At 43.0% G+C, this 24,586-nt stretch overlaps 1 protein-coding gene across 14 annotated transcripts in view; it reads right to left on the bottom strand.

The window, feature by feature from the left end:
• SPECC1 (sperm antigen with calponin homology and coiled-coil domains 1) overlaps positions 1-24,586 on the bottom strand; it is a 269,159-nt gene that overhangs the window by 166,523 nt on the left and 78,050 nt on the right. For 13 of the 14 annotated variants that reach the window (XM_042917319.1, XM_042917316.1, XM_042917318.1 and 10 more), the window contains one exon: positions 22,825-22,960. In XM_042917319.1, the coding sequence (XP_042773253.1) occupies positions 22,825-22,960 (136 nt within the window). Of the gene's footprint in view, positions 1-22,824; positions 22,961-23,249; positions 23,273-24,586 lie in introns of those variants that run through there. The other variant, XM_042917320.1, reaches the window with a different exon arrangement.

Raw genomic sequence — 24,586 nt, forward strand, 5'->3', positions numbered from 1 at the left:
CGGGGAAGCAGTCAGGCAGCTCGTAGAGAGGGTGGTGAGTTTCATTTAGCCGAATGCAATGAGAACGCCATGCAAAGTCAAGGAGAGTGGAGACTCCCATCGTTCTGTCCGTTGGTGCAACCCCAGAGCCTACAAAGATGCCTGGAACACAGTAGGAGCTCAATATTTGTTGAAGGAGTGAATGGATGGACACACATGCAGATGAACATCCATGAGACATTTTCAGCCAACAGTTGGAGGCGTATTTCTGGAATGCAGGGTGCAAGTTGGGGCAGAGATGCAGGCTTGGGAGTCATCAGGGACCTTGTCTATCTTATAACCCTAGGGCCTGGAATGGTGTCTCCCACGTGGAAGGAGACAGGAGGAAATATCTTAGTAAAGGTCTTTGACCCTAATAGTAATCCCTTTGGGGTTGGAAAGGACTTTAATGAAGGTTCTAATCCTATCACCCTACAACATCTCCACTAGAGAGTTGCTCCTTGTAGAATGAATGCCTCTCTAGCAATAACAGGGAATTCTTTATTTCCTGGGGCAACACACTTCCCTGCTATTAGAACATTCTTCCAGGGGCACCTGGGTGGCTCAGTCGGTTAAGTGTCTGACTCCTGGTATTGGCTCAGGTCATGATCTCATGGTTTATGAGTTCCAGCCCCGCTTCCAGTTCTGTGCTGGCAGCACAAAGCCTGCTTGGGATTCTATCTCCCTCTCTCCCTGCCCCTCCCCTGCTTGCTCTCTACCCCCTCTCTCAAAAATAAACAAAATAAATATTAAAAGAAGAAGAAGAAGAAGAACATTCTTCCATGTATTAAGTCAAAACCTGGCCCTAGTTTTACTGCTTGGAACCAAAAAGGAAAAGTTTAATTTTGACCAAAAAAGGAATTGGATGACAAAGCACAAGTGACGGTAACTTTAGAAGAAAAAAACCAGTGTCCTCTTAGGAAAGCAAAGCTGAAGGGGTCTGGGAAAGAGGCCCCGGAATCTAAGGCAGGTGGATTTTTTTTTTAATTGCCCTAATTCCTAAGTAGGAAATCCTGTTAGTGAAGATGGTTTCAGGGGGGGAAAAATCCCATTTTATAAAAATATCTACATTTCAGGTTCTGCTCTTGGTTCCTTGTGGATGCCAATTCATTTCATCCTCCTGACTTCCAGAGATGGGTGTTGTGCTACAGATAAGGAGACACTCGGAGAGGCTAAGTGGCTTGTCCATAGTTGCATGTGATGCTTCTTCAAGGCGGGGATCCTGAGCCCCAGTAAACCATGGATTCCAACTGTGAAAGTACAGTTATTCACGGCGTGCCCTGGCAAATGTGACAGCATGTACCAAACTGAAAAATAGGACACATAGCCTTGGACGAATATGAAGTTGGCAGAAACCTGCTTAAAAAAAAAAAAAAAAAATGGTGTGGAAAGCCGATCCTGAAAAGGAGCTGAGGTTGTTGCAAATGGGGAGGACAGAAGCCACCAGGCTGCTCCTGCAGCTCTGCCTCTATTTCTGTCTCCTCTTGTGCACGCACACCCCCACAACGGTCGTTGCCCTGCAAAAGGTAGATCGAACCTTAGTGAGAAGAAACTGAAGTCCAAGGAGACCCCCCTCGTGAGCTTACACGTCTTGGCCTGGGGAAATCGCAACCCAAATGCTGAGGTCACTTGTGAGGGAGGTCAGGGACTGCCACTGAGAAGAACAGAACGGCACCCGAGAGATGCCAACCAGACTGAGGAGGCTCTCTGGTCTTCCAAATAAATACACTGCTCAGAGAAGAAGCACAGGTGCGGAATGCTGTGTCCGTGGGTGCTGCCAGTTGTGTGCAGACAGGGGAGGGGGCATGCATTTGCATCTGTATACACCAGGTATGGCTAGAAGGACACCAGAGATCCAGAGGATACCATACTGTGGTGGGCAGGGTGGCCGGGCAGCAGGTGAGGAGCCAAACTTTTCCCTGTGCCCTTCTGCTTTGAACTGTGTGAACTGTATTATCTATTCAGTAAGTGAATGGATGAGTGAATGAATGAATGAATGAATGAATGAATAAATAAATAAATAAATAAATAAATAAATAAATAAATAAAAATAGACATTTCATCTGTTGAACAGATTTGGTAGAACAGATTTTTAGAGGGATGGTTTGGAATGGTCTAAAAAGGAGACCCAGAGGGGCGCCTGGGTGGCTCAGTCTGTTAAGCGTCCGACTTTGGCTCAGGTCATGATCTCACGGTTCGTGAGTTCGAGCCCCGCGTCGGGCTCTGTGCTGACAGCTCAGAGCCTGGAGCCTGGAGCCTCCTCCGGATTCTGTGTCCCCCTCTCTCTCTGCCTCTCCCCTGCTCGCACGGTCTCTCTCTCTCTTTCTCTCAAAAATAAATAAAACATTAAAAAAAGAATTTAAAAAGGAGACCCAGAGATCAGCAGGTGTCCGTATGGACTAACTAGGAAAACTCACTGAGAATAGGCCAAACTGCTCTAGGATTCTTTCGACTTGATTCCTTTTCCTTTCCTTTCCTTTTTTTTTTAGTTTTAAAAAAAGTTTTTAAGTAATCTCTCCACCCCATGTGGGGCTCGACCTCACGACCCTGAATCAAGAGTTGCATGGTCTCCCAACCGAGCCAGCCAGGCACCCCTGCACTTGCTTTATTTCAAAATACACGGACTTGGCTACCGCCTATGGTAGGAGTGGTGGACTGCTTTGCCTAAGGTCATACAGGTGGGGTGTGGTGGCAGAAAGGTCCAGTGAGACTTTTCTTGCAGTCTTGTCGCTCCGTTGACTGTCTTGTTTTCCACTTCTCTGGCATCAACCTCACATGTAGTTCCTGATGTAACACCCTGCACGTAGACTATCACATATAGGTTGATTTAATCGATTATAAATCTCTTGGCTCAATGTTCCAAAACGAATTCCTACAGCATAAAACCAACGGCAACTGGGCTGTCTTTTGGGATGGGTCAAATAAGGACAAATATCTCATCCGCTGGTATTAAGAAAATCGGAGTAAAACATTCAGTTTGGTGGGCGGGGCGGGGATCAGCAGTACACTCTCTACCCTATCTGTACTATAATCGGCTTAGGAAAAATACTTTCCACAGTATTAGACTTATTTTTGATATGGAAATCAATATGTAAACAAAGACAATTCACCAGCAAACTGAGTCATGCAAACAAACTTTCGGGGAGAAAGAACAGAACACTGAAAATGTGCTGTGTGTCGGCAGCCAGGAAAAGCAGCGTTAAGAGAGCAGATCTGATCATGTTTTCCATTGAGCGACTTGAACATTTCAGAAGGTCATGGCCAAGTTCAAGGACTGGAACTTTAATATTCCATGAATTCAGTGGAAAGACCTCCAGTTTCCCTTCCATCCAACATGATGATCACACAGAGCCAGAAGAGCAGAACTTTCTTCTGGGACATAACACTTGTTCTAGAGCGGGACCCTCTATTTCCTTTCCTTTTCTCCTCTTCCGTAATGAATGCTGGGGAATTAGTACCAGGCCATGTCGTGCTGACCATGAACCAGCTCGAACTTAAGAGAATGACGCCATGATCATTCTCTAAGAAGAATGAATTAACGCATACAACTAGAAGAGACAGCTGACCGTATTCAAGGACTTTAGTCACAGTGTTCTAACAGAAAGGGCAGTCACAGAGGAAAATGTCCTCATCTCCCACCTCTGTACTACAGCCTTATAGTGTCTGAGTTTTGACAATGACCTCTGCTGTATTTATTCAGTGCATCTTCTACCTTTCAGTTAACAGACACCAATTAGTTATTAACGTGAACTCACATCATTGACAACATAGTATCCCCATCCTGAAGTTTATTGATGTATTATTCCAACACGTAATCCAACCTTCTTTCCTGGCACAGGCATCGCTTGGTTTAAGTGCACTGAAACTTAACAGTAATGTGGTATTTTTGATTAAATACTGCAGAGAGAGTGTAAATTTATGAGTTGTTGTAAGAGTAATAAAGGCTGTTTCATAAAGGTAAAAGTAATAAAGCCATATTACATTTGCTTTATCTAACAACTTTGTTGATTCTATAATACTGAATCCCTCGTTCTCTTCAGATTCCTAGAAGAGATTTTTTTTTTTTTTTTAATGTTTCAGCCACAGGAAGAGTTGTGTGTTTCATTAATAACTGGCGTCGTTTCATTTTGTCACCACGAATCAGGTCTCCCTCTTTCTTCTGGCTTCTAAGAAACTCAACGCCAAACTAGCAGCCGTAGAGCACTTGGGACAATCATGTCATCGGCATGCAGGGAGCTGTGTTTTGTAATCAGTCAGTCCCTTTCCTCTAGGTTGTCAAATTCACGTGTGCAGTTATTCGAAGTATTCCTTTGGATCCCTCTGGAGTCTGCAGGGTTTCTAGTGACATACTGTTTTGTTCCATATTGGTAATCTGTATTTTCTCTTTTTTTTTCTTTGTCAGTCTCCATAGAGGTCTGTCAACTTTATTGATCGGTTTAAGAACCAGCTCTTTGTTTCTTTCATTTTTCTCTATGATTTTTCTGTTTCCAACTATGTAGATATTTTTCTCTTATCTCCATTATTTATCTGTAAAATGAAGCCAATCTTAGCCGTCTCAGAGTTATGAGATTTAAATGAAATGACATGTGTAAGGACCTAGAGCAGAACCTGAAATATGACTATTTTTATAAAATGTGATTCTCTCCCCCACCCCCCCGTGGCAACACACAAATATCTTCCTGAATAGAATCCCTTACTTAGGAATTATGGCAGTTAAAAAAAGAATCTACCTGTGCCGGTGTCTGGAATACCTTGCTCAGAGTTTTAGGCTTTGCTTTCTTGAGATATGTTTTTTTTCCCTCAGAATTATACTTGACTCATATTATACCCAGATTTCCATATATAGCTGACCCTCAGATAACACGGTTATACATTAAGGTATGGAGTTAACAGCACCACCCCCTGCACAGTCGAAAATCTGGGCATAACTTTTTTTAAAGGGTCAAATTAGGTGGCTCAGTCAGCTAAGAGTTGACTTTGGCTCACGTCATGATCTCGTGGCTCACGGGTTTGAGGCCCGTGTTGGGCTCTGTACTGACAGCTTGGACCCCGGGTCCGGCTTTGGATTCTGTGTCTTCCCCTCTCTCTGCCCCTCTGCCACTTGCACTCTGTCACTCTCTCTCTCTCTCTCTCTCTCTCTCTCAGATATATATAAATAAATATTTAAAATTTTAAGAAAAGAAAATAATGAGTCAAATTTATTATTATCATTATTATTATTATTATTTTAATGTTTATTTATTTTTGAGAGAGAGAGCACAAGTGGAGGAGGGGCAGAGAGAGAGGGAGACAGAAGACCCAAATGAGCTCCATGCTGATAGCAGAGAGCCTGATGTGGGGCTCGAACTCACTAACCATGAGATCATGACCTGAGCCAAAGTCGGACACTTAACCAACTGAGCCACACAGGTATAACTTTTGACAACCCCCCCCAAAACTTAACTATTGCTGTTGACCAGATGCCTTACTGATAACATAAATAATTAACACATATTTTGTATTTTATATATATATCACATGCTCCATTCTTATAGTAAAGTACACTAGAGAAAAGAAAATGGTATGAAGGAAATCATAAGAAAAAATGAGGGTATACCACTGTACTGTATTTATGAAAAAAAATTGCAAATAAGCAGATGGGCACAGGTCAAACCCAGGTTGTTCAAGAGTCAACTGTACACAAACTTTAGATTCCCAAGAAATCTAAATAAAAAACCTAGAACTGGTGAGTTCATCAAGTTCACAATATACAAGATAAACATATGAAAATCAATTACACTGCATTATTCCAGCAATGAGCACAAAATAAAAAATACAGAAACATAACATTTGCAACTGCTAAAAAAAACAAAATAGGGATAAATCTAACAAAATAGGTACAGGATTTATATGCTAAAAAATACAAGATGCTGCTGAAATAAATCAAAAATCTAAAGGGGCACCTGGGGGGCTCAGTCAGTTAAGCATCCGGACTTTGGTTCAGGTCATAATCTCACAGTTCACGGCAGGGGGCGCCTGGGTGGCTCAGTCGGTTGAGCATCCGACTTCAGCTCAAGTCATGGTCTTGCAGTTCGTGAGTTCGAGCCCCGCGTCAGGCTCTGTGCTGACAGCTCAGAGCCTGGAGCCTGCTTTGGATTCTGTGTCTTCCCCTCTCCCTCTCTCTCCCCCTCCCCTGCTCATGCTCTGTCTCTCTCTGTCTCTCAAAAATAAAGAAATGTTAAAAAAAAATTTTTTTTTAAATCTCACAGTTCGTGAGACTGAGCCCCACATTGGGCGCTGATAGGGCAGAGCCACTTGGAATTCTCTCTCTATGCCCCTCCTCAGCTTGTGCTTCCTGTTTCTCTGTCTCTCTCCCTCTCTCTCAAAATAAATAAATAAACTGGGGTGCCTGTGTGGCTCGGTCTGTTAAGCATCCAACTTCAGCTCAGGTCAGGATCTCACAGTTTGTGAGTTCGAGCCCCGTGTCGGGCTCTGTGCTGACAGCTCAGAGCCTAGAGCCTGCTTCGGATTCTGTGTCTCCCTCTCTCTCTGCCCATCCCCTGCTCATGCTCTGTCTCTGTCTCTGTCTCTCTCTCACAAATAAATAAATAAACTTAAAAAAAATCTAGGGGCACCTGGGTGGCTCAGTTGGTTGAGCATCCAACTTTGGCTCAGGTCATGATCTCATGGTTTGTGAGTTCGAGCCCCACGTCAGGCTCACTACTGTCACACTGTCAGTGCAGAGCCCTCCTTGGATCCCCTGGCTCCCTCTTTGTGCCTCTCCCCCACTTGTGCTCTCCCCCAAATAATAAACAAATATGTAAAAAAAATCTAACTACATGGAGAGGCATACCGTGTTTGTGTATTGAAAGCTTCAATATAGTAAAGATGTCAGTTCCCAGAAGAGTTCTTTGTATATGTAGAGGAGATTGTTTTAAAATTTAAATGAAATGTAAAAGGAACTAGGCTAGATAAAACAACCATGGAAAAGAAGAATAATATCAAAGAATCACTATCCAATTTCAAGACTTTTTATATAGCTATACTAATCAAGACTAAGAGATATTGGCAGAGGGATAGACAGATAGATCAATGGTACAAAATAGAAAGCCCAGAAATAAATCCACACAAATATGCCCAACTGTCTTTTGACAAAGCTGCAAAAGCAATGCAGTGGAGGAAGGATACCCTTACCCTTTTCCACAAATGGTGCTGTAACAATTAGACATCTATAGCACAGAAGTGAAACCTGGGGCACCTGGGTGGCTCAGGTAGTTAAACGTCCGACTCTTGGTTTTGGCTCAGGTCATGATCTCACGGTTTCATAGTTTCGAGCTCGCATTGGGCTCTGTGCTGACAGCTCAGAGCCTGGAACCTGCCTAGGATTCTGTCTCTTCCTCTCTGCCCCTCCCCTACTTGTGTTGCCTCTCTCTCTCAAAATAAATAAATAAACTCAAAAACAAACAAACGAGGAATGAACCCTGACTTAAGTCTCATAATTTATAAAAAAAATTTGAGTCACCTGGGTGGCTCATTCCATAAAGCGTCTGACTTCGCTCAGGTCACGGTCTCACGTTTGTGGGTTCAACCCTGCCTTGGGCTCTGTGCTGTCAGCGCTGAGCCTACTTTGGATCCTCTGACCCCCTCTCTCTGTGCCCCTCCCCTGCGAGTGCGTGCTCTCTCTCAAAAATAAATACTAAAAAAATAGTAACTTACAGAAAAATTAACTAAAATGGATTCCATGTTTACATGCAAAATGTAAAACGATAACACTTTTAGAAAAAAAAGCACAGGAAATCTTCAAGATCTGGAGCTAGGCAAACGGTTCTTAAGTATAACATCAAAAGCACAATTCATAAAAGAAAAAAAATGGTCAACTGAACTTCATCAAAATTAAAGACTTTTGCTCTGTGAAAGACCCTGTGATGGGGATAGAAAGACAAAGTGGAGAGTGGGAGAAAATATTTGCAAACCACATATAGAACAAAGACCTAGTATCTAGAATATATAAAGAACTCACAGGACTCCACAGGAAAAAAAATCAAGCACTCCAACTGGGAAATGAGTGCAGTCACTCATGAACAAAATATCTCACTGAAGAAGACATATATGTAACACGACAAGCAGGTGAAAAGATGTTCAACATCACAAGCCATTGGGAAAATGCAAACTAAAACTACAGTGAAATATCACTGCACACCTACCCCAATGGCTAAAATAAAAAAAGTGACCACATCTCATGCTGGCAAGGATGTGAAAAAATCGGATCACTCACACCTTGCTGTTGGGGATGTAAAATGGTACAGCCACCCTGGGAAGAACACGTTTTGGCTTTCTTAAAAAGCTGAACGTGCAACTACCATGCAATCCAGAAATTGCACTCCTGGGCATTTTTTTCCCAGAGAGATGCTCCCACAAAATATTTACACAATGTTTATCTGAACGTGCATGTTTCTAACAGCTGCATTCGTGATAGCAAAAAAACTCGAAACAACACAGATTCATGGGTGACTAAAGTGTGGTACATCCATACCACGAAATACTATGAAAAAATTAAAAAGGAACAAACTTTTGCATCATACAACAACATGGATTAATGTCCAGAGGATGCTGGATGTAAAAAGCCAGTGTGCAAAGCTTACTGGCTGTATGATTCCATTTATATCATATTCTTGAGATAACACAATTGTAGAAATGGAACAGATTTCAGCGGTGGCCGGGGTTAAGAAGGAGTGGGGACTGAGGGAAGTGAGTGGCTACAAAGGGGTCACAGGCAGGTAGGGGGGATCCTGGCAGTGATGAAAACATAACCAGGCTGCCCCGATGACAGTGTCCTGGTTGAGATATTTTACTATTGTTTTGCAAGATGTTACCATTGGAAGAAAGTGGGTAAAGGGTACCAGGAAATCTTTCTCTATTATTTCTTACAACTGCACGTGAGTCTATGATTATTGCAAAATTAAAAGTTTATTTTAAAAACATGAAATACAGGGGCGCCTGGGTGACTCAGTCAGTTAAGTGTCCGACTTCGGCTCAGGTCATGATCTCCCCATTCCCGAGTTTGAGCCCAAGTCGGGCTCTGTGCTGACAGCGCAGAGCCTGGAGCCTGGTTCGGATTCTGTGTCTCCCTCTCTCTCTGCCCCTCCCCCCACCCATGCTCTGCCTCTCTCTCAAAAGTACAGAAACATTACAAAAAATGTAAAAACATGAAATACGTGTTCAACCTTTATATTGGCTTTAATTTACATTTTGATGAAAATTTATATAAAAACTATACACTTTGAATACCATTACTTTGATTTTAATCTTTGAGGATGATTATAAATCCTGAAGTAATAAAAAATTAGAACGTACTAACATGGAACACAGGGGAAAAAAAGCTGAGAAGAGAAAAGAAAAAAAAAAAAAAGAATAAAACGTGCTACAAGAAATTTGACCATTCCCGATAAAAACAATGAAAATGAGCAAGAAAATTATTTTCATCAAATCCACACTCTAATGGGTCATCTGAAATCCCTGAAACTTCATATTCCTTGCTAGCATATTTAATTACTGATCAGAAAATCGGGAATAAAGAGTGGGGATGAATTTGTATTCTTGCCCCCGGGGGCTTGCAAATGTCAGGGGTGTGCCTGCCTCCTCCAGCCCACTCTCCTTTCTTGGGACAGACCAGCATTCATGGAGGTGAAAAAAGTGTTTACAATTATCTGAGCCCAGAAGCTATCTCTATTTTACTTAGAAACTCAATGGTACTGTACACTGAATTTTCTAGAAATACCACTAACCAGCAAATCAAGGGAAGACAGCCCTTGGTGTTGTTCAGAAGTTGACCCTGAGTTGTCAGCATTATAGAGTCAGCGTGTCAACAGTGCCTGGGTATTTGAGCCCTGGACTCAGTCCCGTTTACATGCACTTAGCCTCCAGCATTTACAGATCGAAACAACAACAACGTGTGATTTTGTTAGAAGTTCTTTTCCTCTTATTTCTCCTCTACATTATAGGTAGGGCATGATGTTGGCTTTTTTCCCCCAGTAACGTATATAGGTAGGTTGTACTACCAGTGAATTTCATTTCAGGGTATTAAAGGGTGCATTCCAAAATACTGGTGATAAAGAAGGGTGAGTGGATGCACCAGGTGGAACCTTGGCAGCGAGGGCCTTCAGAACGTGCTCCCGTGCTCCTTTCTCCTCGACTGAACTTCTCTCGGAAAGCTGTGCAGGCGGAAATAACCGTGGCCAGCTAACAACAACAACAAAGCCGCGACCAGCTAAATGGCAAGAGCAATCGTGCGAGCGAGAAGATAGCGCCACCTTTCGGCAACACCAAACACCAAAACAACACCAGAACAAAAAACAAAAAACAAAAGGCAAAGCTAACTTCAAGCTTTAGTGCCCTCCCCACTCTCACCCTGGTCAACACAAAACGTTTTTCCTTCTTCCTTCAACTGAGCATAAAATACACGACCTAACACCTCAATGGTATCCTCTATACTGGAACCCCTCTTCGTTTCCAATTCTGGAACAGCACAGACTTCCCTCTGTAAAGGATGATCCTAGAAAAATCACTAGATGTATATGGATGGTTTTGGAAGTTCATAAAAGGGGAACCACCTGAGAAATCCAGGTAAACATGCACCTAGGAAACAGAGTTATTGGAAGAAACAGGAAATTTTAGAAAATCTCAAATTTGCATCCTCAGTGAAATTCATGGAGCTTTTCTAGCTATGAAGCTAGAGCAGGAAGTCATGAAGAAGAAACAATTTGAGATCATGGAAATTAGGCTAAAGATTAAGAACACAATAGCGGAAGTAAAGAAATGCAAAGCAAAGTGTTCTCGGAGGTACACTTGAAGAAATCAAAAGTAATCAAAAGAATGAAACAAAATATATGATGTGGAAGATATACCCAGAAGACCAAACATACACATATGTGGATTTCCTGAAGGAGACTCCAGGTTAAAAAGAAAAGCAATAATCAAAGTAATAGCAGAAAGGAGGACATTAAATAAACCCATCACCAATCCTATTAACAACTGAGATACATGGCCTGTAGGTTACTGGGTTTATAGCTCCTCCCTGTCCAGCCAAAACACACACACACACACACACACACACACACACACACACACACACCAAACAAAACAAAACAAAACAAAAAACCCAATTCTGAGCAAAGTAGGAAGGAGAGAATCAATCGTACAAACAGTATCTCAAGCAATCTTTCTGCATCCTATTTGATGGCAAGACACTAAAAGCACTCATAGTAAAATGACACCAAGGACATCACTAGCATTTAACAGAACTTGGGTCGCCCGCACAATACAGCAGAAATCAGAAATAAAAGACATCACTACCGGACCATCGCTCACCATCAGGGAAACGCAAATCAAAACTACAACGAGAGATCACCTCACACCTGTCAGAGTGGCTAAAACCAAAACACAAAAAACCAACAAGAGCTGGCGAGGATGTGAAGAAAAAGGAACCCTCGTGCACTGTTGGTGGGAATGCAAACTGGTTCAGCCACTGTGGAAAACAGCATGGGGGGGAGAGGGTTCCTCAAAAAGTTAAAAATAGAACTGCCCTACAACTCAGCAATCCCACTCCTGGGTATTAACCCAAACAACAGAAAAACACAATTCAAAGGGATACGTGCACCCCCATGTTTATAGCAGCATTATTTTTCATAGGCAAATTATGGAAGCAGCCCAAATGTCCATCAATAGAGGAGTGGATAAAGAAGATGTGTTTTCAATGGAGTACTACGTGGCAATGAGAAAGAACGAAATATGGCCCTTTGTGGCAACGTGGATGGAACTGGAGAGTGTGATGCTAAGTGAAATAAGCCATACAGAGAAAGACAGATACCGTATGTTTTCACTCTTATGTGGATCCTGAGAAGCTTAACAGAAGACCATGGGGGAGGGGAAGGAAAAAAAAAAAAAAGAGGTTAGAGTGGGAGAGAGCCAAAGCATAAGAGACTCTTAAAAACTGAGAACAGGGGTGCCTGGGTGGCTTGGTCGGTTAAGCGTCCGACTTCGGCTCAGGTCATCATCTCACGGTCCGTGAGTTCGAGCCCCGCGTCGGGCTCTGTGCCGACAGCTCAGAGCCTGGAGCCTGTTTCAGATTCTGTGTCTCCCTCTCTCTCTCCCCTCCCCTGTTCATGCTCTGTCTCTCTCTGTCTCAAAAATAAATAAACGTTAAAAAAAATTAAAAAAAAAACAACTGAGAACAAACAGGGTTGATGGGGAGTGGGTGGGAGGGGAGGGTGGGTGATGGGTATTGAGGAGGGCACCTTTTGGGATGAGCACTGGGTGTTGTATGGAAACCAATCTGACATTAAATTTCATATATTGAAAAAATAAATAAATAAAAATAAAAATAAATTTTAAAAAAAGATGTGTTTTATACATATAAAATGGAATATTATTCAGCCATTAAAAAGAAGGAAATCTTGCCATTTGCAGCGACATGGATGAAGCTACACGGTATCCTGCTAAGTAAAATAAGTCAGTCAGAAAGGCAAACGCGAGACAATTTCACTCATATGTGGGATCTAAGAAATGAAACAAACAAAGGGAGAAAAAAAAGGAGAGAGAGAGAGAGGGAAACAGAGAAACAGACTCTTAACTATAGAGAACAAACTATAGAGAACAAACTCCCCTATAGAGGGGAGGTGGGGGGGGGGGGGGGGACGGGTGAAGTAGGTGACAGGTAACGGGGGTTAAGAGCACACTTAGCATGATGAGTACTGAGTAATGTACAGAATTGCTGAATCACTATATTGTACACCGGAAACTAACATAACACCGTATGTTAACTACACGGGAATTAAAATGAGACACTTAACAACAACAAAGGCACAACTACTGGAATAGGAGACCACAAGCATTGTTATCTGCAGCTGATAGAATTGTCTACTTGGAAAGCAGTTGCAAATCAACTGGAAACCATTCACACTAGCAGCAGTAAGAGAGGGAGGGAATTACAAATCAAAGATCAAGAAAATACCTACTTGAAGAACACAGTGCATGCTCCCTTGGGCAGCGCACATTCTAAAACTGGAATGACACAGAGGTTACCATGGAAGATGACACACAAATTCACGAAGCTTTCCATATTTTTAAAAATGACTAAGGGGGACGCCTGACCACCTCAGTCAGTAGAGCATGCGACTCTTGATCTTGGGGTTGTGAGTCAAGCCCCACATGGGGCCCAGAGCTTACTTAAAAAAGAATGACTGGGGCGCCTGGGTGGCTCAGTCGGTTAGGCGGCCGACTTCGGCTCAGGTCATGATCTCGCGGTCCGTGGGTTCGAGCCCCGCGTCGGGCTCTGTGCTGACAGCTCAGAACCCGGAGCCTGTTTCAGATTCTGTGTCTCCCTCTCTCTCTCTGACCCTCCCCCATTCATGCTCTGTCTCTCTCTGTCTCAAAAATAAATAAACGTTAAAAAAAAATTTTTTTTTAAAAGAATGACTAAGGATTCCCATGCACAGAGTCATGAAAGTATAAAACCTAGACATAAATTCAACAGACAGAGGAGGAGGGCACGGAGGAGGAGGAGGAGGAGGAGGGGAAGGCCAGCAAGCCAACCTGTGCCCACGTTTCAGCAAGTCCCAGCCCCAATATTTACTAAGCATGGAATTGCACAGGCTGCTTAATCTCCCTGATCTACAAAATGGCAAGGACAGTGGGGCACCTGGGTGGCTCTGTCGGTTGAGCATCCGACTCTTGATCTCCGCTCAGGTCATGATCTCACGGTCCGTGAGTTCGAGCCCCGCGTCGGGCTCTGTGCTGACAGCTCAGAGCCTGAAGCCTGTTTCAGATTCTGTGTCTCCCTCTCTCTCTGCTCCTCCCCTGTTCATGCTCTGTCTCTGTCTCAAAAATAAATAAACGTTAAAAAAATTTTTTTTAATAAAAAATAAATAAATAAATAAATAAATAAAATAAGGACATCCTCTTAAATCCCACATGTGCTATGTATACAATCACCTAAATGAACACTTTTGTGTGGTGCCAGTTTTTATAACGTTCACCTGTGTGGCTACAGGAACCCCCCCCCCCACCCCGGCCACCCTACTGGCCAAGCGCTGTCTCCAGAAGGGACTGGTGTTCAAGCTCATCCCTGGGGTGCCCGTCAGATCTCCTCTCACTAGCTCCACAGATACCGTGAGCAGAAAGCCGACCCTCCATCTACCCCACACCCACCGGGAGAATCAGCAATGTCACTCTGAGGCATAAAACCCAAAGGGTCAGGAGCAGGGACGGGGACGGCTACTTGCACACCCCCGTTCATGGTGACATTATTCACCGGATCCAAGAGGTGTGAACGACACCAACATCCACTGATGGATGAATGGACAAACGAAATGTGGCGTGTGCATACAGCGTCATGGAATTCAGCCTTAAAGAAAAAAAAAAGAAGAAGGGAATTCTGGCACTTGTTCCAGCACGGCTCAACCTTGAGGACGTTATGCTAAATGAGATAGGCCAGGCGCGAAAGGATAAGGACTGCCCGACTCCACTTGTATGGAGTCTCTAGAACTGGCAATTCACAGAGGCAGAAAGTAGAATGCTGGTTGCCAGGCGCTGGGGGCGGGGGAGGAAGGAGTGGGGAGCTAGTGTTGAGCGGGGACAGAGTTTCAGTTGTGTGGGAGGAAAAGTGCTCTGTGGGTGGACGGGGGAGGGGGGCATGGCTGCAGGCCACTGTGAACGTGCTTAATGCCCCTGAACTGTACCCTTAGAAATGCTTCTGAAGATAATTGTTATGTCACGCATCTTTTACCACAGTTCAAAAGAACCCATCAGGGGCGTTTAAAGCCATTGACTCCACCCTTCAAACTATACCCAGAACCTGGCTACTGCTCCCAGCTCCACGGCCACAACCCTGCCCAGGCCACCTCTTTCCCAGCCTCTGGTCTGGCCTCCTCACTCCATTCGTCCCCTCTCAACAAGCAGCCAAGGACTCCTTTCAGAATGAAGGCAGGGGGCACCTGCGTGGCTCAGTCGGTTGAGCATCTGACTCTTGGCTTCGGCTCAGGTCACGATCTCACTGTTCGTGAGTTCGAGCCCGGAGCCGGGCTTGGGATTCTCTCTCTCTCTCTCTCTCTCTCTCTCTGTTCCCCCACCCTCAACACACTTGCATGTGTACTCTCTCAAAAATAAAAATTTTTAAAAATAAAAAAAAAAAAGGAATGAAGTCAGATCATGTTACTCTTCTGTTCCTTGGCCTTTCTGCCCTCGCCTCCCACTGCTGTCCTCGCTCACGCAGCTGCAGCCACAGTGGCCTCTCACTGTGGGTCACCCCTTTCTACCTGGCGGATGTCATCACCTCTTCCACGTCGCACTCACGAACGCAGGCATCTCTTTCCTCTTCACCGATGGTTCTTTTTGCTTAGAGCTGTGCGGGGCACATAGGAGGCACTCAAAAATATCTGTTGAATTAGCGAATAAGTGAAAGGAGGATTGCTTCTCAAGTCTCGTAATGAAACCGTGCCTCGGCACCGGGCTCATAGCAGAAGGGCACGGCAGTGTCTTGACAAGGTTGCCATCTAGTGGCTGGATTCCTTTGTAGCTTTGTGGGGGCTCTCCCCACCTTTTGTGGGACCCTGAGATGAGCAGCCAATGGCGAAAGCAGGGAGGGCAAGTGCCTACGCACGAGGGACCATCGTGTTGTCTAAATCTACCCCGACAGGGTAAGATGAGATATATACAAAGGGCACCTTAGGGACAAAAGGAAGAAGAACGTATCTGGGCTGGAACGCAGATAGGTTAATAATATTGATCTAGAAAGAAAATCAGCAGGAGTGGATGTGGAGTGTGGACACTGTTGTTCTTGAAATATTCTAGGAAAGGCTTCCAGAAACTCCATGCTCTCCCATTCAAGACCTGGGTCAGATGGCGAGTTAGCACCATGTGCGAGTGTGAGCAACCATGAAATTATTATTACTAAAGCACGGAGCATTTTCTGCTGGTACTGGGTTTGAGTGGTTCTCCCTAACGACGGATCGATTCCCAGGACGGGGTGCACACGATACAGGCTGGTCGCAGGTTTAACTATTGTGAGTTTAAAACTATAATACCATATTATAATTTCATGCTAAGATCCTTGTTAAAATTAGTACAGTTGAGGGGCGCCTGGGTGGCTCAGTCGGTTAAGCGTCCGACTCTTGATTTCAGCTCAGGTCCTGATCTCACGGTTTGTTAAGTTCAAGCCCTGCATCAGGCTCTGCGCTGATAATGTGGAACCTGCTTGGGATTCTCTCTCTCTCTCTCTCTCTCTCTCTCTCTCTCTCTCTCTGTCTCTCTCTCCCACCCCTCCACCCTACTTATTCTTTCTCTCTCAAAATAAATAAACTTAAAAAAATAAAATTAATGCAGTTGAAAGAAAACAGAAATAACACATACCATGCATTATGGAAAACTTGTCCCAAGGCCAAAAGTTCAGAAACTAAGACTTGAGGGCCATAAAAAGAACTCTGTTCCCTAAGAGTCTATATATATAATTTATAGTTGCAACTTTCCTTTAAGAGGAAATCAACTACATATTGTTAGCATTTTGCTTATTTTCTTTGTTTTCATTCTTTTTCTTTGTTTTTTTTTTTTTTTAATGTTTATTTACTTATTTTAAGAGACAGAGAGCTCACAAGTAGGGGAGGGGCAGAGAGACAGGAAGAGAGAGAATCTCAAGCAGGCTTGTAAATCCAACATCCAATGGGGGTGCCGTTTCTAACAAACTAAATCACTTCCATCTTTGTTGCCATGGTATTGAGATTTTAAAACCTGCACTTATTACTACAAAAATACCAGCACTTTTGTTTCCCTGTTTCTCGTGTGTATGAAAGAGAGAAAGAGAGAGAGAGAGAAAAAATGTGATCCAATATTCAAATGGCCACCTAACACCCCTGTACCTACAACAGACAAGCCTGGCTGACGGGAAGCATCACCGTGTGGCTTAACAGCTGGCTCACCGGCTGATGCACAGGTCTGATTCACCGTGAACGAGGCAGTTTAGGGATACACGACAATGCACGGAGGCGCCAGCCGTCCAAAAAGCTGGTTAGAAAATTGTTGAGGACTGCCCGCGTTTCAAAATAAAAGTTCCAGAGGCAAGCTGTCATTTTCGAATGCAACTCCATTAATTCAAAGGACATAATTTCGTTATAGTAAAGAAGGTGGCAAACTGAATTCGTATGGCAACTTTAGGAATCGTAACTGTGCCTTGCAACCCACTAGCCCATTACAGTTTAGGAAGTCTTCAAGATCTCTGTCTTGAGAGCATCACTATGTAGCAGATATGCAAGTACTTCCTTAATTTGACAAGTAAACAGGCTATTGCCCTAGGAGGTGTGGGAGTGAGCCCACTTGAGGAGCCAGGATGAAACCCAAGTCTTTCTCTGGAATCCTGAACCAAGGGAGCACATGCTGTGATCAAACAAATAGTTCATCAACAAAATGGTTAAACAAACATCACAAAAGCAAGTAGAAGTGGAAGATTTGGCGAAACAAACAAACAAACAAACAAAACCTTTAGGTTTTGACCTGTATTTACTCTGTTTTTAATTTTTAAAGCATTGTATGGATAGGTTTAAAAATTTTCAAACAGTATAGAAAGATCCCACCTGAAGTCTCTTTCCCCCACCACTTTCAGTTCAGGTAACTCCTCAAAGATAACCATTTTTATATCCCTCCAGAAAAAAAAGTTGTGATTTCAAATATAGTATTAATGTATATTTGAAAAAATTAAAGATCGTACTATAAGCACCATGGGCTTTTCCCCACTGAGTAATGTACTTTGATCTTCCCCTGTTGGTTACATACAAATCTACTGTGTCCGTTTTCGTAGCTGCATAGTATTCCACAGCATCACCCTCACATTATGCAACCAGCTCTGTACTGATACACGTTTAGGTGTTTCCAGTATTTTCCTATTATAAGAATGCCACAGCTGTCTATATATATTGTCATCCTTTTTTCAAGTAAATCAGTCATATTAAATGCTGAGTAGCAGAAATCCTTGGTGAAAGACTATACATATTTCAAATGCAGACAGATATTACCTAACCATCTTTGTGCATCAAGTGTATGTGGAGTGCCAGCTTCCTTCACCCTTAAGAACATGAGAAGTTATCAACCACTTTCATTTTTGCTAATTTATTAGGGGAAATAGTATATCTACTTATTATTCTGACTTACATTTCTTTACCTATATGTGAGACTTAGCATCTTTCTAGTGGCTTGTGTGTGTGTGTGTGTGTGTGTGTGTGTGTGTGTGTGTGTGTGCGTGTGTGTGAATTAGCCATTTTCCTATTGTACTATTTTTCTTTTTCTTATTGATTTATATAAACTCTTTGGACATAAGCCCTTTGTTACATGTATTGCAAATAGCTTCCTCTTTTTACGAGGCAGTTTTTTTATATTTATGTGATTTTTCATCTTTTCTTATATGGCTTCTGTGTTTGCTCCTACTTAGAAAGGCCCTTCCAAGGTCAAGACTACAAATTGACTCTGATGTTTTTCTCTTTGTACGTTCATGGTTTCACTTTTTAATGTCTAAATCTTTAATCGGCTTGGAATTTATTTTGATGGTAGGAATGAGATAAGAATCCTATTTTATTTTTTCCCAAAGACTCAGTCGTTATTTTTTTAATACTTTTTAAGTGTTTATTTATTTATTTTGAGAGAGAGAGAGAGAGCACAAGCAGGGGAGGGGTGGAGAGAGAGGGAGAGAGAGAATCCCAAGCAGGCTTAGCACTGTCAGTGCAGAGCCCAATGTGGGGCTCAATCTCACGAACCGAGATCATGACCTGACCCACCATCAAGAGTCGGCCGCTTATCCGACTGAGCCACCCAGGCGCCCCATCAATCAGTCGTTACTTACGAATGAATTACCAGTCTTGATATAAGATGCTACTTTGTCCTATACTATCCTATATATATACTAGTCCAATGCAATCTGGACTTTCTCCATCATCCATTGAACTGCCTATTGGTTCTCCAGTTCCAAGATGCTTAAACTTAGTCCCTTGGTTACTGTTTTTTTAGAAATTTTCTGATTATTGACAAATATTTAGTCTTCTAGATCAGGACCTATCCACAGAGGTACTATTAACGTTTTGGGCTGGATAATTCTTTATTGTTGGGGGCTGTCTTATGCGTTTAGCAGCCACCCTGACCTCCACCCACTAGGTGTCAGTAGCACACCCCTAATTATGAAAATCAAAAATGTCTGAAGACATTGCCAATTGTTCCTTGGGTTAGGGTGGTGGGCAAGAGGGCCGCCCATTGGGAACTACTGTTTTAGATAAACCCAGTATCATTTTCCCAGTGTTTGCACTCCCAATTTCCGCGGATACCTTCATTGGGGTGAAAAGAGATTCATAAAGTAATTTAGACAATGTTATTATATTTAAGATATTATACTTATTAAATATTTATTATATTTAACCTTCCTATTCAGGAACCATGTATATATATCCTTCTACTTATTTATTTCTCCTTTTATGTCCTTCAAAAGAATTTTAAGATTATTTTTTTTAAAATACAGTCTCTTGGGCACCTGGGTGGCTCAGTCATTAAGCATCTGACTTCGGCTCAGGTCATGATCTCGCAGTTTGTGAGTTCGAGCCCTGCATCAGGTAAGCTCAAGCCCCACTTCGGGTAAAACATGAGCCCCGGGTGAGCCCTGCTTTCTCTCTCTCTGTCTCTCTCTCTCTCCGTACCTCTCTCTCTCTCTCTCTCTCTGTCCCTTGCTCACTTGCACCCCCCCAAAAAAAATATATATGGTCTCTTATAATATTAAGTTTATTCCTATATATATTTTACCTTTTACATTCCTTTATAAATGGGATCATTTCTTATACTATTTATCTTTTCCAACCAGTCACTGATAGGAAAGTGACTTATATTTTGTATTCTACAACCACACACTAAACTCTTATTGTATCTAATAGATTGCGGGGCATTCTAAGTTTTTTCTAATGATAAAATGTTCAGAAAATTCTTTTTTTTTTAATTTTTTTTAATGTTTATTTATTTTTGATAGAGAGAGAGAGAGACAGAGCATGAGCGGGGGGAGTGGCAGAGAGAGAGGGAGACACAGAATCCGAAGCAGGCTCCAGGCTCTGAGCTGTCAGCACAGAGCTCGATGCAGGGCTCGAACTCATGAACCATGAGATCATGACCTGAGCCAAAGTTGGACGCTCATCCGACTGAGCCATCCAGGCGCCCCAAATGTTCAGGAAATTCTAGGCATTTTTCTAAGCGTACGATGTTATCCTCTGTATAAAATCATCATTTTGTTTCCTCATTTCTAATATTTATGTAGCTATTGTTCCTCTGTCTCACTGCCCTGGTTAATACTTGCAGAAAAACTTAGTTGACAGGGATAATGATGGGCAATCTTTTGTTGTTGCTGTTGTTTATTTTTATTTACTTTTGAGAGATAGATAGAGAGCAAGCAGGGGAGGGGCAGAGAGAGAGAGAGAGACAGAATCGCAAGCAGGCTCCGTGCTGTCAGCCCAGAGCCCAACGCGGGGTTTAAACGCACAAACCGCAAGATCATGACCTGAGCCAAAATGAAGAGTTGGACGCTTAACCAACTGAGCCACCCAGACGCCCCCAGTGATGGGCCATCTTGAATCATTCTTGATTTTAACGGGAAGACTTCCAGGATTCCACCATTGAGGACAGTTCTGGCTTTGGTTTGAGATACATATACGTCATACCACTAGACAAGTATCCATACATTTGTAGCAAACCGAAAGTTTGTTTTTAAAAACAGAAAGATTGGGGCGCCTGGGTGGCTCGGTCGGTTAAGCGTCCGACTTCGGCTCAGGTCACGATCTCACGGTCCGTGAGTTCGAGCCCCGCGTCGGACTCTGTGCTGATAGCTCAGAGCCTGGAGCCTGTTTCGGATTCTGTGTCCCCCTCTCTCTCTGCCCCTCCCCTGTTCATGCTCTGTCTCTCTCTGTCTCAAAAATAAATAAATGTTAAAAAAAAAAAATTAAAAAAAATAAAATAAAAACGGAAAGATTGATAATTTTGCCAAATGTGTCTTCCACCTCTACCGAGATGACCAATGGTTCTCCTTCCTTGGTCTACCGATATTGTACAATAGATTATATTACTAAATTTCCAAACATTAAGGCTTTCTTGGCATAAATCCACTTCGTTGCGATGTATACTATTATTCTCTTAATTTCTTCTTGAATTCTATTTGCTAATATTCCGATCCCACATTTTTTTAAAGCTTATTTATTTTGAGTGGGGGGAGGGGCAGGGAGAGGGGGAGAGAGAGAATCCCAAGCACGCCCCACACGGTCAGCGAGGAGCCCGATGCGGGGCTCGAACTCACGAACCGTGAGGTCATGACCTGAGCCGAAATCCAGAGTCACTGACTTACTGGCTTACTACTGACTGAGCCACCCAGGTGACCCTGGATCTCACACTTTTACATCAATATTTCAGAGTGAGATCTTTTTGTCATTTTTTTTAAAATGGGGCTTTGTCAACTTTTGAAACTCGTGTTTAGGCCGGCGTGATAGAAAGAAGTTGTACTTTCATTTGTTGTATTTTTAAATCCAAATGTGTGTATTTAGTATGAAAGTAGTCTTTAAAATAGTAAAACCATTGTATAGAAACATGAGGCCCTTACATCAAAAAAAAAAAAAAAAGCCACATATACTCTTCATAGATTCAACTTTTAGAAAACTGAGTACATTAAAATACACCTTTGGAGAGCTAATCTGGGTTGTGGTATTTTATGCAGACACAAAAAATCGTAAGTATACTACCATTCAACCTCCATTATAAAGTACTAATGACATAATTCAGCTATTTTCCCATCTCAGACAATTTAGCAATACAGGGAGATCTGCACTAGAACAGTGGGACCATGGAAATCTTAGCTTTCTTACCAAAATGAAATCAAATACATTCCTGGAGTTTTATGCTTTCCAAGCTCTGAACTCACATATAATGGTTAAAAAACCCTTTTCTGATTCTCAGAAAACTAGGAAACCTGAGAAAGTTCCCCGGGTCCCATGGTCACTGCCACCTAAGTGACTCAGAGCAGCCTTTATGGGAGGATTTTCCCAGACTTCCACAGGGTCCAGGAAGGATGCCGTCCACCCAGGCCCGTGAGAGGCCTACAGCGTTCATTCACTCATCGAATATGTACCTCATACCAAGAACCCAGAACCGACACTAGCTTGCCAGAAATGCCTCGGAGGAATTTCACACACACATGGTGACAGATGGACAGCGAGACGGACAGAGGGAACCACAGCACTCCTCCCTACCTTTTTGTTTCTTCTCAGTCTCCTCACTAGACGTAAACTCGCCGTGGGCAGGGATGTCGTTGCCTAAACCCTTTCCTGGCCCAGAGTAAGGGCCAGCAAAACATCTCTGATGAGGGGAGGGACGCAGGAATCATTGAATGTTTTTCAAAACACCAAGATGAATGGCCTGCTTAGGTCCCTTGTACCCAGGTCCCTCCTGCCTGGGTCCTTCCCACCTGGTCCTTTTCACCTGAGGCTCTCCTGCGTGGGGCCTTCCCGCCTGGGTTCTTCCTGCCTGGGGCCTTCCTATCTGGATCCCTCTCACCTGAGTCCCTCCAGCCTGGGGCCCTCCTGCCTGAGTCCCTCCAGCCTGGGGCCCTCCTGCCTGAGTCCCTCCTGCCTGGGGTCCTCCTGCCTGGGGTCCTCCAGCCTGAGGTCCTCCTCTCTGAGTCCCTCCAGCCCGGGGCCCTCCTGCCTGGGGTCCTCCTCTCTGAGTCCCTCCTGCCTGGGGCCCTCCTGCCCTGGGCTCTCCGACCTGGGTCCTTCCTACCTGGGTTGCTCCTCAGGCGGCTCTCAGCAAGTTCAGAGATGGCTCCAGCTGTCGAAGTCTTTTTCAGTCGAACTACCCCAGAAGCGGCCGTACTTCCTGGTTTGTTGAGCATGTCCTCACTGCTGGCCCTCTTGAGCTGACAGAGGATGAAAACATGTATCATCAGTAGGGAGTGCTATAGACCAAGAAAACACAGCGAAATAGCACCTGCCCTGTGGTTAAGATGCTGTGATGGCGCTTTCAGGAGTATCCCACTGGGAGGTGGAAACTTGCAAAGCTAGACAAACCTGTGTCTATCGTTTACAGGACAGAGTACGACCTTCCATTACTGTTTCAAAGAATAGTATAAGATGATGGGTGAATATGACCCATCGTGTCACACTTCAAATAATGATTTTTTTAAAAACCTGCTTTCCTGGGGGCACCTGGGTGGCTCAGTCGGTTGAGCGCCTGACTTCGGCTCAGGTCATGATCTCAGTTTGTGAGTTCGAGCCCTGCATCGGGCTCTCTGCTGTAAAGCCTGCTTTGGATCCTCTGTTCTCTCTCTGTGTCCCTCCCCTGCTCACTCTCTCTAAAGAACAAAAACAAAAAACCCTGCCTTCCTGGGTTTTAAATTAAAATTAAATTTAAAAAATTAAAATTAAAAAAAAAATTTTTTTTTAATTTTTTTAAATTTAAAAAAATTAAAAAAAATTAAAAAACAATAAAAAATTTAAAAATTAAATTTAAAAAATTAAAAAATTAAACAATTAAAAAATTAAAATTAAAATCAAAAAAATTAAAAAAATTAAAAATTTAAAAATTTTTTAAAAAGGGGGGGGAGGGAGATGATAAAAAAAAGAACTGTGAGATGCACAAAAGGCAAGATGGGGCAATGCGCAGAAAGTTCAAGGACAACAAAAAATAGCTTAAAAATACATATCTCAGTTATAGAGATGTCTGTGTGTATACGTATGTGTGTGTGTATATGTACGTGTATACATATGTATGTATATGTGCACATACACATATATGGGGGAAGTAGAAGGAGGACATAGAAACAATCTGAACATGTAACATGTGCTCCATACCGGGCACTCCATATATGATCTCACACAGACGTGTTCAAAGGGAATAAAGGAACTTTCCTGGAGGCCAGAAGAACACTGCTTATGGAGACAGAAAGAAATCAGAAACTCCTTTTTCTGCTTTCTTCCCTGTCACGAAACCAGGAAAACAAACGTGTTAAAAGGAACTGAAATCTAAGAGGGGGAGCCCCTAAATGAGCTCACAGCTCTGGCCCAAGTAAATTACAGTCAGGGTCAGTGAGAGACACTGCAAATAAATTTTCTCAACCATCGTAAGTCTTCTCGAAAGAACGTTCCTGAAGAGGAACAGTGCTAGAAGACTGGAGCCAGGCAGATGCCCGGAGCCATCCCGAATATATCTGACATCTGGAGAGAGCAGTATGGGAAAGCCCTCAAATCAATGGAGGCCTGGAGCAGGCAGTCCCTGCCACCCACCCTGGCTTGAGAGCCCAAAGGGCCAGCTCCATCCCACTCTACTGGCTTTGGGGTCATTTACTGAAGGGTAGGTGTTTAAATATTTGCACAATTAAAAAAAAAATTTCCATTTTTGCATTGTTTAGATTTCAGGGTATTAACAATACTGGCTGAAGGGTAGGTGTTTAAATATTTGCACAATTAAAAAAAAAATTTCCATTTTTGCATTGTTTAGATTTCAGGGTATTAACAATACACACCCCAGAATGGTTTGAAAGAAA

This window comes from Panthera leo, chromosome E1 (genome assembly GCF_018350215.1).
Source record: "Panthera leo isolate Ple1 chromosome E1, P.leo_Ple1_pat1.1, whole genome shotgun sequence".
In the NCBI taxonomy this organism is placed as follows: Eukaryota; Metazoa; Chordata; class Mammalia; order Carnivora; family Felidae; genus Panthera; species Panthera leo.